This window comes from Budorcas taxicolor, chromosome 20 (genome assembly GCF_023091745.1).
Source record: "Budorcas taxicolor isolate Tak-1 chromosome 20, Takin1.1, whole genome shotgun sequence".
Lineage (NCBI taxonomy): Eukaryota > Metazoa > Chordata > Mammalia > Artiodactyla > Bovidae > Budorcas > Budorcas taxicolor.
In genome coordinates, this window is record NC_068929.1 from 65,173,616 (window position 1) to 65,189,444 (window position 15,829).

Below are 15,829 nucleotides of genomic sequence, written 5' to 3' on the forward strand. Positions count from 1 at the left end.
AATTTGAGTTCTGTGTTCTTAGGATCAACATAGCTGGGTGATCAGTGTTTTGGCTGTGTTAAAGACTTGGCCAGTGCTTGCCTTCTTCAATCCTTATGGCAGTTTTGAAGAAATTTTAGGATAAATGCATCTTATATTTAAATTTATAAATGATGTATTTCCAGTATTTTGGTAAAAGAGTTGCATATCCCTTGACTTTTTGTGGATCTTTGCTCTAGGAGAAGGTTGGCATTAACAGTGTACAACTGCAGAATTGTTTCATGACTTCAGTCTGATTCTGGTGCCACCATGACCCCGTAGTCCTGTGGGTATTGACTGGCTAGGTGACATGACATCAGGTGTTAGCACAGCTCTTAAAGAAGACTTCCAGTCTTAAATAGGTGATCAAAATCTATTTTATAATGGACAGTCAATCGATACTTCTTTCTCTATTAACTCAATAGAAGTTTGAGGAAAGTACCCAGATAAAGGCGGCATACCCTGGCTTTGAGATAGTTCTTTTTCCTCTGTATTGATGTGCCAGGGTGTCATCAGCGTTCTGAAATAGCACAGAATCCCCTTTGAACTCCTATCGTTGCTGTCAAAGGCTATCTGTATCCACATCAGTTTTCCTTTTATTGCCTTCAGATTCTCTCTGCAGCCACTGAGAAAGGATTGTAATGAAAGGTATTTAAGATCTACATAGATCACATGTCAGAATGGAGAAAGACTGTCTACTGATTCAGCCGTTTATCCTGTTTTCTTGCACAGAAGTTAAAAAAAAAAAAAAAGAACCAGATGAAACCCAGCAAATGATAACACAGCTTTTTTTTTTTTTGCACTTTTTATAGTTTGTCTGTCGCATGTAGTAATGAGCATGCAAGCATTGCTTCTCTGTACCTCCCTCTGTTATGTTGGCTCTTACAAGAGGGAAATTTCATCCATGTTGAGTTGAATGTTTATGTGAAATCTAAACCTTTATATGAACATGATAGCTTCAGAGTTTTAAGGAGATGACAAAATTGTGGTCCAGGCGCGAGTTGGAAAAGAATTTCCAAACATGAGACAGAATGAGAGGGAAATAAAGTTTATTAGAGTGGGAGACGGAGAAGGCCATGGCAACCCACTCCAGTTCTCTTGCCTGGAAAATCCCACGGACAGAGGAGCCTGGTAGGCTGCAGTCCATGGGGTCGCTAACGGTCGGACACGACTGAGCAACTTCACTTTCACTTTTCACTTTCTGGCATTGGAGAAGGAAATGGCAACCCACTCCAGTATTCTTGCCTGAAGAATCCCAGGAATGGGGGAGCCTGGTGGGCTGCCGTCTATGGGAACGCACAGAGTCAGACACAACTGAAGCGACTTGGCAGCAGCAGCAGAGTGGGAGACGCTGTTAGAACAGCAGGCCAGCTCAAGGGAGAACCAAAGTTGAGCAGGGGTCCTTAGTCCACTTTTATAACCAGGGTACGAGGAGCGGGATGGGGGTCTTGCGGGTCCTTTGCTGATTGGATGAGGCACGTATATTGGGTGAGGGGACGAGTAAGACAAGTACCTTCTCCCTATGGGGTAGGAGGGGAGACAGGTTATACTGCTCGGGAGGACCTGAAATCCGTTAATAATTACAACATGGGGGAGGGAAAGATGAAAAGGTCTGTTTTTTCCATTCCTGCATTCCAAGACCCCCCTTGGTTTTGTCTGCTCTTTTGTCCTTGGGTCACTACAAAAATGAAAAAAAGAAAGAATTTTCCATTTCCTGTTGCAGTAGCAGAGAAATTCAGTCCCCGCAGCTGGTTTCTTTTGAGAAGCCAACATCACTCCTGCTTCAGCATCGAAGTTAACAAATTTGCGAAAGGACTCTTTCCTTTTGGCTGCTGCTCTCTTTCTATCCAGTGCAGTGAGCCAGCCTCAAATAATGAACCAGGAGCAATGTGACAAGTCTGGTTCACTTTCTTTTTTTTTTTTTTTTAAGTGTATTTAAAAGAGATGGACTGGTTTCATTGCTAGGCTGTGCAGAGCTGTAAAGTCTTCTTTGAACAGTTTAGAAGTGGCTTAAGTTGAAAGAACAGGAAGGTCTCCACTTTGAGTGTTCTTGTTATAAAGATGAGATTGAGTGACACTCTCATTGAAAATGACCTTTAATCGGATGTCTCACCCATTGATGGAATGTCATTCATCTCTGTTCTTTAGCCTTAAGTTAAGCTGTATCATAATAGAGAAAAAGAAGGTATGGCTTTTTCATTTTTCTCTTGGAAAATAAGGGATGAGATTCTTGTAATTCTTATTGTCTGTTAAAAAAACTTTTATTATTTCTATAAACACTTCTATTTTTGTTACAAGGATACAACATGAGCTATATTTTCTTTCAGGTAAAATTTCAGAATGAAGGCACTAACAGATTCGAAATACAATTTTGTCTTCATTGATATACATACATGTATATGGACACACATGCGCATATACTTATGTACATAAAATATCTGTGAGAAAGCTTAGTATATATGTCATTTAGATTATATGTTCAGCAATCAGTAATAAATACAAATAAGGAGATAAATAACTTAATATTCCCGATGTAGTACTATAAAATAATCCTTCTGTTTTGCTATGGCTTTTCTCAAAAATGAATACGGGAATATTTTTTCTACACATATTACTTCATTTCTACCTTCATTATACCATTACCTTTATTTTTAATGAAAGATAAAGGCTAAATGTGATCAAAGATCAGAATCATTATTGGAACTCAATATTTTTTAAATTATAAGAGTAATAGAACAGGCTATTAGAAATGTAGAAAAAAATGAAAGACATACACATGTTATAAATAAATATTTATTATCCTTACATTTTTTACTTGGTACCCAGCACAAACCCTTTACAGCTTTGTGTCCTGCTTTGTTTATTTAACTTCTATTGTAAACATTGATCCAAATTGCTACACGATCTTCAAAGCTGTCGTATGTAAGGCTCTATTCATTTGCCTTTTGCATATAATCCATAACTTAAAATATATGTGCAGTTAATTTTTTAATTACATATTTTAACTCAGACTCAGTTCAAAACAAACATCAGAATTTCTGTAAGATCAACATTTGCCTATAGCTCATGGCAGAGTATCTAATAAACCATAACATTCTTTTCTCTTTTGTACATTCTGTCATTAGTTGAATGCTCATAGATGCAGTGACAAAATATGTATTTTTTTCACATTTTACTTGGACATTTATTTATTTATTGGTTTACAGTGGGTTTTATTTTTTATTTTTTTAATATAAATTTATTTATTTTAATTGGAGGTTAATTACTTTACAGATGAATCGCCAGTCCAGGTTCGATGCATGATACAAAATATGTGTTTTATAAGCGATTTAGAAATTCATCACAGTTAACACTTGCGTGTAAGAAGTGGACACTCGATAGTCTCACTCCGATGCTATGCCTACCATATGCTTAGCTTACTGTAAAGGTTGCTGCCTTGATCTGTAGTCTTCCTCCATTCTGCCCAATCAAAACTAGCGTACCTTTTCTCCTTCCTCCCTGTAACGGTTGCTAGAACTGTTCACAGAGCACTTAACTGTTCTACTGCCAGTTACATTCACTTATGTCCCTGCTCCACCCTCCGTCAGAAGCTCTCGGTGGGCAGGAATGGCTCTCCCGTTCTGGGTGGTCCTTGGACTGCTGATGCCATATCCTGCCTGCAGTTCTCCAAATGTCATGACACCCTGCTTTGGATTTCGTCTTGGATGTTTGCAGAGGGCAATGTTGGGAAGTGTGACGATGTTAAAGGTGTTTGCTCTCTCATTTCTTTTCCGCCAGTGGGATGGAGTAGGACCTCTTCCAGACTGTGCAGAACCACCAAAAGGGATCCAGATGCTGTGGCACCCATCCATAGTCAAACCCTACCTCACACTGCTCTCTGAGTGCTCCAATGCAGACACGCTGGAAGGGGCGGCGGGCGCCCTGCAGAACTTGGCTGCAGGGAGCTGGAAGGTATGACTGGTTTGTTACAATAAGAAAGAAATCTGGAAGCACGAGACGGTTCTTAGAAAATAAGAGAAGTCCCATTTTGAGAAGTGCTATTCTAATCAAGTTTTCTAAGGATGTTAGAGAAAAAAGAGTTCCATTGAACTGTTGGACTTAGAAATATATTTCTTTGAAAAAGTCTTCTTAAGGAGGTCCTTGAAGATGCCTGCAAAACACAGAGGAATAGATGTCCGTATAGTCATGGACGATGCTGTGATATGCTTTCCATTCTGTCTGTGTAGCTGAGTTCCTTTATTTTCAGAGGCGGCTGGGAGCATGTCGAGGCTTTTCAAAGCACTGCCACTGACAAAGCTGATACCCAAACATCTCATATAAAAACCCCTGTGAATCCTGTAATATCATAGCTGGGCTCGTGCCCAAAGGAAAAGAACCGCTTGCATTTTTCAATTATGGGATTACAGGGAAGAATAATGTTACTAGTTATCTTTGACAAAATGTTAAATTAAAGCGATTGTATGGTTGGGAAAGATACTAGGAGGGTCTTTTTCTCTGGATTTTTATAAACACACAGCCTTCCTGATGGGTTCTCACAGAAAGTTTTCATGACCTTCCTTTTGGGTAGAAAGGAGGGATTCATGATAACCAAGAATTCTTGAGTTTGGTCACTGCTAGTTCCATGAGTTAAATTACCTTTTTGCATAAAGGAGTGTTAACCTCTTAGAAGAATGAGGGAATATGGGGAAAATATCAAGAGAGGGAGTTTAAACCTCAGCCTTCCATTTTCCATTCATTTAAGATCAATGCTTGGAGTTTTGGAATATTCATTCATCGCTCCTTTCCTTACCATTCATTTTTTCTTCAAAACAATATTGATAGAGACACAAAGCTCTAGATCACTCTCAGAAGCTCAGTACCATGGGTACCTCACATGCCGGCTTCAGTATTGTCCTGCAATAATACCTTCTCTTCTTATCAGATCTTCCAATACCTGCCTCTTGTCACTTCTCTGTCCCTGCCATCATCTTTTCCATTTCTACAATCTCAGCTGCAGCACCATCTTTCCTGGATGTGACCTTCCAGCTCTTGGGGTGCAGCTCTTGGGACCCAGCCCCTGGTGATACTTCCCAGGAGCTGGCTATTTACTCATGCATGCCAGCCCCACCTCTTCTCTTAAGAGTTTTAGGAATGAGCATAATTATTCCTTTCCCTCTCTGCCCTTAAGTCATCTCTAATGTTGTCCCTGAAGAATTCAGGTGGAGCGGGGATTGAAGTGAATTTGTCCTTTGCTTTCATCCAGAGAAAAGTTTCAAAATTAGAGTCTTACCAGGCAGAATGCCAGAGGATAGCCTTGCAGAGCTAGGAAAGAGACAGTCATGGAAGTCATTTCCTTGAACTTTTCCTGAGTCTTAACTTTCATCTAAAGTTAGGAGGCTTTGACTCCAGTCACAGTTCAAAACTTTTCTAAGCTTTGTGGCTCTGGGAAAGTTAAAGCATCTTAATGTGTCCCAGGTGCATTGTCTTTAAGCAGAACCAGTCATGGGCGGCTTCCCCAGACATCATGAAGGTCAGTCACAAAGCTAGATTCAAAGATGCAGGATGTCATAGGCCAAAAGGTTGTCACTTAACACCCAAGAACACTAAGTTGCCGCAAGTTCCCACCCAGCTCCCTAGCCTTGGAGGATGGATTAAAGGGGAAGGGAAGGGATGCTTTCTAGAGCAGAGTCTGATCTGAAATGCAAAGCCATCTAGATGATGGCAAGTTCACTATATTTTGATTTTTTTAATGAATTATTATTTTTACTTGCCAAATAGTTAGGTTCCTATAAGAACAAGTTAAAAATGGAGAAATGTCTTTGAGCGCTAGAAGATGTTGATTGTAAGACTTCAACCTTTGCTTCAAAAGTTAAGCTCTGTATCCCATGTGTTCAGAAAATGAATTAGAAACCTGAAAAATGTGTAAAGATGCAAATAAAACTTTTGGAGTTGAAAATGTAGCATCTTAAATGAAAAATACATGGAATGGAATCAATAGCAGATTAGACATTGCAGAAGAAAAGTTTAATGAACTGAAAGACAGTGATTATAAACTATAAAAAATGAAATACGCAGTAAAAAAAAAAGGAAAAAATGGACAGTGCATCAGTGCATGAGCTTCAAGTGGCCTGGTATATATGTATTAATGGAGTCCAAAACAAGATGAGAGAGAAAGGAGAAAGAGAAAACTATTTGAAGAAATAAGGATTGAAAATGTTCCAAATCTAATGAAAACCACAAACTAACACATCTAAGCAACTCAAGAAACTACCAGAAGCATGAAAAAGTTATACCAAGGTACATTATAATCAGATTGCTCAAGATCAGAAATAAAGAGATAACCGTAAAAGCAGCCAGAGAAAAAAGACATGTCACGTACCAAGAACTGTACACCTCCACATCATATTTAAGGATAAATATCTCCAGTTATTCAATTATTCCTTGTTAAGTTACTAAGGATGTCCTCTAGAAGAGAATCTGGTCTGTAAGACCTCTAAGAGCAGAAACTAGGTTCCATTCATTTCTTTGTACCCCACTGCTAAGCCCTGTGCTTGGCTGAGCAATAATGCTGAGATACAAACATTTAACTGAACTAGTGTCTATGTCTATATGTCTTTCTTATGAATAGAAGTCTTTTATGTTTATAAACATCCGTCAGTCACTAAGCAGTTAGTAGCGCATATTCAGATGATCACAGTTTATGATTCTTTTTTTGGTCCTTTGATTCAATTGGGAATATGTAGTCAATAGGATATAAAATTGATAGGAATTGTGGGAGAACTGTTTTCTTTTCAGTTTTCAGACTCATCAGTGTTTTTTAGGATGCATATTTTGATGTCATTGCCCAGTTCCACGATTCCTGAAGCATTGGTCTTTGTAATTAATTTGGCGATTAAAGACACAGGCTCTGTGTCTCATATAACCAGGTCACCTGGGTCTTTAGGTGTTTAGAGTAATAAAACAATAAATTTACAATTTATACTATTTTATACTGATTTATAGTATTTTGAAATTCAAAAATTCTCTCCTGCTTTGGGTTATATAACGAGAATTAACGAAGAAGTCTGATAAAATTCTCAGAATTTTCTAGCAATAACATCTTTCTAACTGTTTTCAGTGCATTAACCTGAACATTAGTTATCCGCAGTGTAAAATTCATCCCCATATATCCAGATGCATTGAATTGGTAATTTTTTATTATTAATAGAAACTACTAAGAGGCAGAATGGTCTACAACAGCTAAAATCAACATCACAAGAGCCGTTCTGTATTTTAGACAAAGCTTAACAACTATGACCATTGGATTTCCCAGCCTTCATCAGATTTCAAGCAACAAATTTAAAAATGCAAGGAGTTACTCTTGTAAGCAGGCACACAGATCTGTGGTAAGAAGAGCAAATAGATATGCTGATGGCAAAGTGAAGGGAGTTAGAAGAAGTAAATATAAGGGTGCAAGAAAGAAAATAATGTCAGAGGCCATTCAGTGTTTTGGCTATTTCATTTATTCTAATCACCGATGGTTATAATATTGACTATCATCAAGAAAATGTTCAATGATTACTAATAATTTTAGAAGACAAAGCATTTTGGAAAGACTTTTATTCCAATAGTTAAAGTGGAATTTTGACTCTCAGGGTGTCATCCTTGCTTTACAGACCACTGGCCTTCCTGATGGCTTTAGACAAAGGGAATAATCCTTGGCTCAAGGCAAAGGGCCTTTAGGGAATATTTGTGCATAGTTATAAATCTATGTGCTTGTATAAGAATTTTCTTATAAAAATACAAATACACAAGCATGCATAAAGGTCAGTATCACATTATCATCATTTTTTCTATAATTTAGTAAGGCACCATGTTAAATGGTGGGAAGGGAAGATAGATAAGCTATAGGAGTGATTTGAGAAGATTGTCATTAAGCCAACACTGATAAATAGTTATCACTTTTTAAAGATGAGAATAGCTTATACCAAAACCAAACATACTTGAGCAATTAAAAGATTGACTGAGGATGCACAAACAGCATCAGCTTTCATGAAGACAGCATTACCGTCTAAACCTAGGGTTCTAGGAATGTGTATTTTACAGCAACTGTTGAAATTTAGTGGTGTTCTTTAAGTGTCCTTAACTTTTATGATCCAAACAAAAGCAGAAATGTGAAGGTAAAGCATCCGAATTTTACATGGAGAGAGCTTTTTATAGACCTCATCATCCGAAACAATAACTTCTCTTTATGGGGGGATGTGCGGCACACACTTCTGTGGCAAATTGACTAGCAAACTAGATCTTCATAATGGCCCCACATACTTTTTAAATTTTAAAACACTCATTACTTGGTTTATGAGCATCAGAAAAACATAATGGCAGAAGCAAAGTGAAATGTTTTTCTTAGCTAACATGGACTTCAGTTACCTTTTCCTCATTTACAGTGAAACGATTTTGTCACAGAATATTAAAACAGTTGGATGTAGTAGTTTGAAGAGTTCCAAAATGTGAATGAATGCTCCCATTTGTGGTTTATTTTTATCGTAGTTGAACTCTATGGAAACTCAGGATTAGAACTGTCAAAATACATCTGTTCTATTGCTTTTTAAATCAAACATTTTAGATATCTTTGTGTGGTCAGCTTTCTCCCTAAAATGTGACTATTCTCAGAGAGTCTATTATTTTCCCATTTATGTTCAGAGTTAGAGGAAATAAAGAGATACTTGGATATTAATCTGTTAATACTTAATGAAGTAACCTGATAGTGACATAGATTTAGTGAGAAGGAAATAGAAGCCATGTGGCCCAAATGAATAAAAAATAAAGACAATTGGGAAATGTGAGACTTATTCCTAAGGACAGGGAACTTAAGAGGGGCATTGAATTTAGTGTGGCTTAGCAATTGGTATATCATTAAAAAATGAACCAGGCTAAATGAGTAGAGTGTAACAGATAAAAGTAAATATCATGGCTTAACATCTAAGACAAAGATCATTGTCCTAGTTAACAGTGGTATATAAAGCATAAGGTTTAAATGCAAAGAAACAGAGTCATGAAAGATTATGATGAAAAAATGGGACATGAGGCATCATGCCTCATGGGTTAGTAATTGGGTCAGAATAAACAGAGGTTATCTGAGGACTCTGCCTAGTTAGCAGGCTCCTAGACACAATGCATTCACTTGGATGTGATGACCAGCCTGAAGCAGGACAAGGATGATCCAACCTCAGGAGGAGATGGGGAGGAATAGGTTCAAAACCAGACCATTGGTTCCAACCACAAAGTACCTCGTGGTTTCTCCTAGGACCCCACTAAGCAGTCCTGATGGTAAGGGCTGCATCTGTGTTATAAATGCCACACACATCCAAACTGACCAGAGAGTAAGCCCATTTTTGGACAGTCTGGCTTACTTTCATCAGTGTCATTGAATAGCAAAGTGCTGAGTGATAGAATTACATTCAGAAATTGTAGAAACAGCTAAAGCTGAGGGACTTTCCCTTCCAGCCAAGATGCCAAGATGGAGTACCAAGTACCTCTAAGTAGCAATAACAGCAGCAACAGAAACAAACCAGAAAAATACATGAAACACTGGTTGTTAAAACACTAAGCATTAGTCAGTGAAGAAAGAGAGCTCTGAGAAACGGATCGCTGTCTTGGGAGAATTTTCAGACCATAGCACAAAAATTAAAAACCCAGGAGAAGGAGGCGGCGGGGGCGGCCGGGGCGCGCCGCACCGCACCGCGCGGGCGGCCATGGAGCGAGCCTAGGGCCCTGCAGGTCTCCCGGATAGGACGAGAAACGGTAGAGGATGTTGGAGGGAAAGTGGAGGGGACAAGACATGATTGGTCATTAAGGATTTATTAGCCCTTGAAACGGCCATATCGTCGGTTGGAGGAGTGAGGATTTATAATTCTGAGAAATGAGAAATGCTTGATACAGCGACTTGAGTCTGGGGCCAAGTATCAGTATCATCCCCACCCAGCCAAGGAATTGTGGGAGGCACCTCAGTGAAGAGATGGACCAGTGTGTATAATCCTCTAGTCTCCTTGCTGACATCACCACCCGCTCTCCTTGATAAGTGAGAGTGGTCGGGGAGAAGGAAAAGAGGTCAACATGAAGCTAAAGCAGTGAGTCGTGCTGTTAGCAATTCTCCTTGTCATCTTTATCTTCACCAAAGTTTTCCTGATTGACAACTTAGATACGTCAGCTGCCAACCGGGAGGACCAGAGGGCCTTTCACCGAATGATTGGCGGGCTTGCGGGTGGAGCTGGTACCCAAGCTGGACCACACCTTGCAGTCTCCCTGGGAGATTGCAGCCCAGTGGGTGGTTCCCCGGGAAGTGTACCCTGAAGAGACACCAGAGCTGGGAGCAATCTTGCATGCCATGGCCACCAAGAAAATCATTAAAGCGGATGTGGGTTATAAAGGGACACAACTGAAAGCCTTACTGATACTTGAAGGAGGACAGAAAGTTGTCTTCAAACCTAAGCGGTATAACCGGGACTATGTGGTAGAAGGGGAACCATATGCTGGTTATGATAGACACAATGCGGAGGTGGCAGCCTTTCATTTGGACAGGATTCTAGGTTTCCGCCGAGCTCCCTTGGTGGTTGGCAGATTTGTTAATCTGAGGACAGAGATCAAGCCTGTTGCCACGGAGCAGCTCTTGAGCACCTTCCTAACCGTAGGAAATAATACTTGTTTCTATGGGAAGTGTTACTACTGCCGAGAAACAGAGCCAGCCTGTGCTGACGGAGACACAATGGAGGGGTCTGTCACGCTTTGGCTTCCAAATGTGTGGCCTCTACAGAAACACCGACACCCATGGGGCAGGACTTACCGAGAGGGCAAATTGGCCAGGTGGGAGTATGATGAGAGCTACTGCGATGCTGTGAAGAAAACGTCTCCTTATGACTCCGGCCCGCGCCTCTTGGACATCATTGATACAGCTGTCTTTGATTACCTGATTGGCAATGCTGACCGCCATCACTCTGAGAGTTTCCAAGACGATGAAGGCGCTAGTATGCTCATCCTTCTCGATAATGCCAAAAGCTTTGGGAACCCCTCGCTGGATGAGAGAAGCATTCTCGCCCCTCTCTATCAGTGTTGCATCATTCGTGTTTCCACCTGGAACAGACTGAACTCCTTGAAGAATGGTGTGCTGAAGTCTGCCTTAAAATCCGCCATGGCCCACGACCCCATCTCCCCAGTGCTCTCTGATCCTCACCTGGACGCTGTGGACCAGCGGCTCCTGAGTATCCTGGCCACCGTCAAGCAGTGCACTGACCAGTTTGGGATGGACACTGTGTTGGTGGAAGACAGGATGCCTCTCTCGCACTTGTAATTCTCCACAAAATAAGTGAAACTGCTTTTTACAAAGATAGAGAAACAGCACAATCAATTCCAGATGGTATGAGATGGATTGGAAATGGCCAGCAGTGCATTCTGGTAATAGAGGATAGGGTGGCCTTGGATTTCTTTGGTGTTTGCTGTAGTAGAAGCTAAAGCAAAGACTTACAAGCTTCAGACCATGGAACCGTACCTGCTGAACCACCTTCAGACTTCCTCGGCGTTTGCCCATCCTAGCAGTGGGCAGCACAGTTGGTCAGTCTTAATTTCTCATGCCAAAGGATGAAGAGAGGTGTGACATTCAACTGGGTTAATGCTGGGGTTGGTTCTGGAGTGTGTATTTGGAGTTCATCCTTATGGTCCTTTCTCCACACTTGAGATCTTCCAAAAAACAAAAAAAACCCAGGAGAAGCACAGCGGACACTCAGAGCTAAGGAGATACAACTGGGAATCTAGGGAGACCAAGGTAACTAGAGGTGAAAGTCAAAGTCATTCAGTCGTGTCCCACTCTTTCTGACCCCATAGATGATAGCCTGCCAGGCTCCTTTGTCCTTGGAATTCTCCAGGAAATCACACTGGAGTGGGTAGCCATTCCCTTCTCCAGGGAATCTTCCCAACCCAGGGATCAAACCCAGGTCTCCCACATTGCAGGTGGGTTCTTTACCATCTGAGCCATAGGGAAGCCCAGAGCTTAAGGACAACACCAAAGAAGAGAAAGTCACCCCTAGAAAGAACCCCAGAAATCTTCAGAGGATCCTCTTCAAATATTCAGTAGAGAGCTGTCAGTGCATGCATGAGAGGGAAGTACCCAAGGCTGAAGAAAAAAATTCCTGAAGTTATTAGACAAAAATGAAACTTGGCACTTACGCAGGAATGGATATAGTGTGCGTTCCCCAGAGCCATTCAGGAAAACCTTGTGATTCATGGATCCTTGAGCATAGCACTCTCAGAGTCTTGCCTCAGTAATTAGGTATAATTATTCCTGGACTAAATATGCCCTAGTCTTCCCTATCAGATCTTAAAAGTGAGATGCAAAGGATCAATAGTTTGCAAGTAAATTAACTGCATCCTAGACTAAAGTTTAAAAATACCTATAGGAATACAAAAATACCCATCATCCAATGCATTAAAATTGAGAATATCTGACATCCAGTTGAAAATAAACAAGAAAATGTGATTCATAATGAGGAGAAAAATCAATCATTCAAAAGCAGTTCAAAACCAACCAAGATGTTAAAAACATCAGACAAGCAGTTATTATAACTTTACTCCATGTGTTCAAAAAGTTCATTAGAAATGTACAAAATATAGGAAAGGCCCAAGTAAAACTGCTAGAGTTGAAAATAAACTGAATTGGAAGAAAAAAAAAAAGCCATATGGAAGGGGATTAAGAGCAGGTTAGACATTGCTGAAGAAAAGATTAATGAATTTAAATATAGCCCTAGAAACTATACAAAATGAAATGATGAGAGAAAAAGAAAAAGCTACCGATCATCCATGAGCTTCAAGTGGTCTACTATACATGCAATTAAAGTTCCCCTAGGAGAGGTGAGAGAAAGGAGAAAGAAAACAGGAAAAAAAAAATTGAAGAAATGATGGTTGAAAAATCTTCCAAATGGTTCCATATTTTTCAAGTTTAATGAAAACCACAAACTCACCAAGCCAAGCCGAAGAAACATGAAGAAACTATACTATACCAACGTGCTTCATAATCAAATGGCTCGAAATCAGTAATAAAGAGAAAATCTTAAAAGCAGCCAAGGAAAAGACATGTTGCATACAAAGATAAGGATGACAGCTGACTTTTCTCCAGCAGTAATGCCAGTGAGAAGACACTGCGGCAGCATCTTTAAACCTGTTGGGCCCATTCGTGTATAAAGTTGATTTAGGCTTGGTACCTCGCAGGTACAACCAATCTCCATAGGAAATTCCAAGGATTCATAGAGCAGCTGTAAAACTATCTGTAGAAGAAATCCTTTCCGAGCCCAACTTAAGACCTGGGCTAGCCTGGGAGCTGCCATGGTTAATTACCCAAGCAGTGGGGACACAGAGGAATTCTAACATGGAAATTTCAGTTTGAGTGTCCCGACATGATCAGAGCTGTGATGGCCCAGGACATGAAACTCAGTATTGTGTCCTTCCAGCCCTGAGGATAAGCAACTATTCCTAAACCCTGCACCAAAAGTTCTGTCCCCATACAGAGAATTAAGGATGAGTGTGGCTTTAGGAGAGACTCCCAAAGAGATGTATGATCATTTCAAACTCTGATTACACTTTTGTAGAAGCGGTTAGAACTTGCTGCGCTGTGCTCAGTCACTCAGTCGTATCTAACTTTTTTGCGACCCCGTGGACTGTAGCTCACAAGGCTCCTCTGTCCATGGAATTCTCCAGGCAAGAATACTAGAGTGGGTTGCCATTTCCTCCTCCAGAAGAATCTTCAACTTACTGGTCCTGTCTATAATTGCAGTTGGTTTGGTCCTTTGGGGGCTTCCATGATAGTTCAGTTGGTAAAGAATCCACCTGCAATATAGGAGACCCTGGTTCAGTTCCTTGGTCAGGAAGATCCCCTGGAGAAGGGATAGGCTACCCACTCCAGTATTCTTGGGCTTCCCTTGTAGCTTATCTGGTGAAGAATCCACCTGCAATGTGGGGGACCTGGATTTGATCCCTGGGTTGGGAAGATCTCCTGGAAAAGGAAAAGACTACCCACTCCAGTATTCTGGCCTGGAGAATTTCATGGACTGTATAGTCCATGGGGTCACAAAGAGTTGGACATGACTGAGCGACTTTCACTTGGTCCTTTTTATGTAGTTCCTTTCAGTGGAGAAAATGCTGTTCTTAAATAGCACACGCTTGGTACTAGAAATCAACCTGACATTTTCTTTTACCAGTTAAACATTTTTAATTTCCATCTGTGAGCCAGAAATTAGAAGACAATTGACATAAAGAAATGAATGTGACTTGGTAATTCCCTCAGGTACCTTTCAGAATAGTAAACATATAAACAGAAAGTCCAAAAACATACATGAGAGGTGCCATAATAGGAGTATATACACAAGGGGGTGTATACACACAAGGGGTTGTATACACAGAAGGTACAAGAGCATCCCAGGGGTCATTTTTACAAGGAACAAGTCAAGGATGAGCATGCATACTTCCAAGAGCACTAGTTAAAACCTAGGGCTAGAATTCAATGGTTAGAATTCATTTTAAATACACTAGCACATCTCATTATTTAGAAGAATTCCAGCTGCTGCTAAAACAAAGAGACACCCTAAATACACAAGGGCTCAAACAAGATAGGAGGTACAAGCTACTTTCTCTGATGTAACAGGTAAAGGCAGGTATGTGAGGAGGGCAGCTCCTCTCTTTGAATTATTTCCCCCAGGCTGACAGCTCTTCTGCCATCTTTAAGGTGTCACGAAGATATGGTCATCCAAGGCTACTCTTAGGGCAATCATCTACCAAGCCGGAAGCAGAAAAAGACTGCAGATTCACAGCCAGAAATGTTCTCTTTTGAAAGTCATCTTGGAGCTCTCATTTTGCCTGATGTGATAAAAGGTGGGGGCAGGGGGGAAGCACTTCATCCGAACACTTCTTGCAAACTCAGTCAAATCAAACTATTTCTCAGCTCCTTTAGGCTTACCACTTAGCTACATTTGTCAGACTTCATCTTCTCATGCCCTCTGTGGTTGGCACTAAACTTGGGGCTCTTGCTGGCATATCCCTGCAGGGGATGGAGATCGAGTATTCATGTCTGTCTGGGATAGTTTCCCTCCTGTGTATCCTCTTGCCCAGAACAAGCCTCCTTGTCCTGTTGGGTTCTCAGCTGGGATGGGGCTGTTGGTGATTGGACTATCTCTGGTCCAAGATGCTTTCCCAGCCCATAACCGCCTTTCCCACTGTTGAGCTCCCTTGAGAGCACACCCTCTCCTTAACCCAGGTAGTCATAGTCCAATGCCTGCCATTCCAATGCATCCCAATCAACTGGCCAGCTAATCCTTCTGCAGCCTCAGGTCCTTAGCCTGGGCCATGTTTTCTCCTGAACCAGGTCTTCCTCCTCCTCCTCCCCTAACTCCTCTCCTCCCCTAACCCCTCTCCTCCGCCTCCTTTTTCTCCTCTTCCCTCTCCTCCCCCTTCTTCTCTTCCCCTCCTCCTCCTCCTTCTTCATCTCTTCTTTCTCATTCTTCCCCTCCTCTTCCTTTTCTTCCTTCTTCTCCTTTTGAATCATCACGCGTCGTCTCTTCAGCTCATGGACCGTTCCTAAAGCCACACCTGCTTTGTCCCTTCCCTCCTCACTGGTGGGCTCAGTACATGATGCTGTCATTCTGTCTGCAGAAAAATCAAGTTCTGTCCAAAGATTTCCACCTCAGTTACAATGAATTACCATAACCTTTTCTTTCCTGTTCATCTGTTTTCACACCAGTGATGTTTCTACTTTTGTTTCACTTACAAAGCTCTTGGCAACTCATATACTTTACTAACACCCCATGGGCTGCCC

General features: G+C 41.0%; 2 protein-coding genes across 2 annotated transcripts in view; both read left to right on the forward strand.

The window, feature by feature from the left end:
* CTNND2 (catenin delta 2) overlaps positions 1 to 15,829 on the forward strand; it is a 932,875-nt gene that overhangs the window by 798,293 nt on the left and 118,753 nt on the right. Inside the window, exon 14 of the mRNA XM_052659032.1 lies at positions 3,796 to 3,969. Coding sequence (XP_052514992.1) covers positions 3,796 to 3,969 — 174 coding nt within the window. The remainder of the gene's footprint in view (positions 1 to 3,795; positions 3,970 to 15,829) is intronic.
* LOC128065978 (glycosaminoglycan xylosylkinase-like) lies at positions 10,093 to 11,366 on the forward strand. The gene is given in 2 exon segments (XM_052659033.1): positions 10,093 to 10,224; positions 10,226 to 11,366. Coding segments are annotated over 2 exon segments (1,230 nt in total). The 3' UTR covers positions 11,324 to 11,366.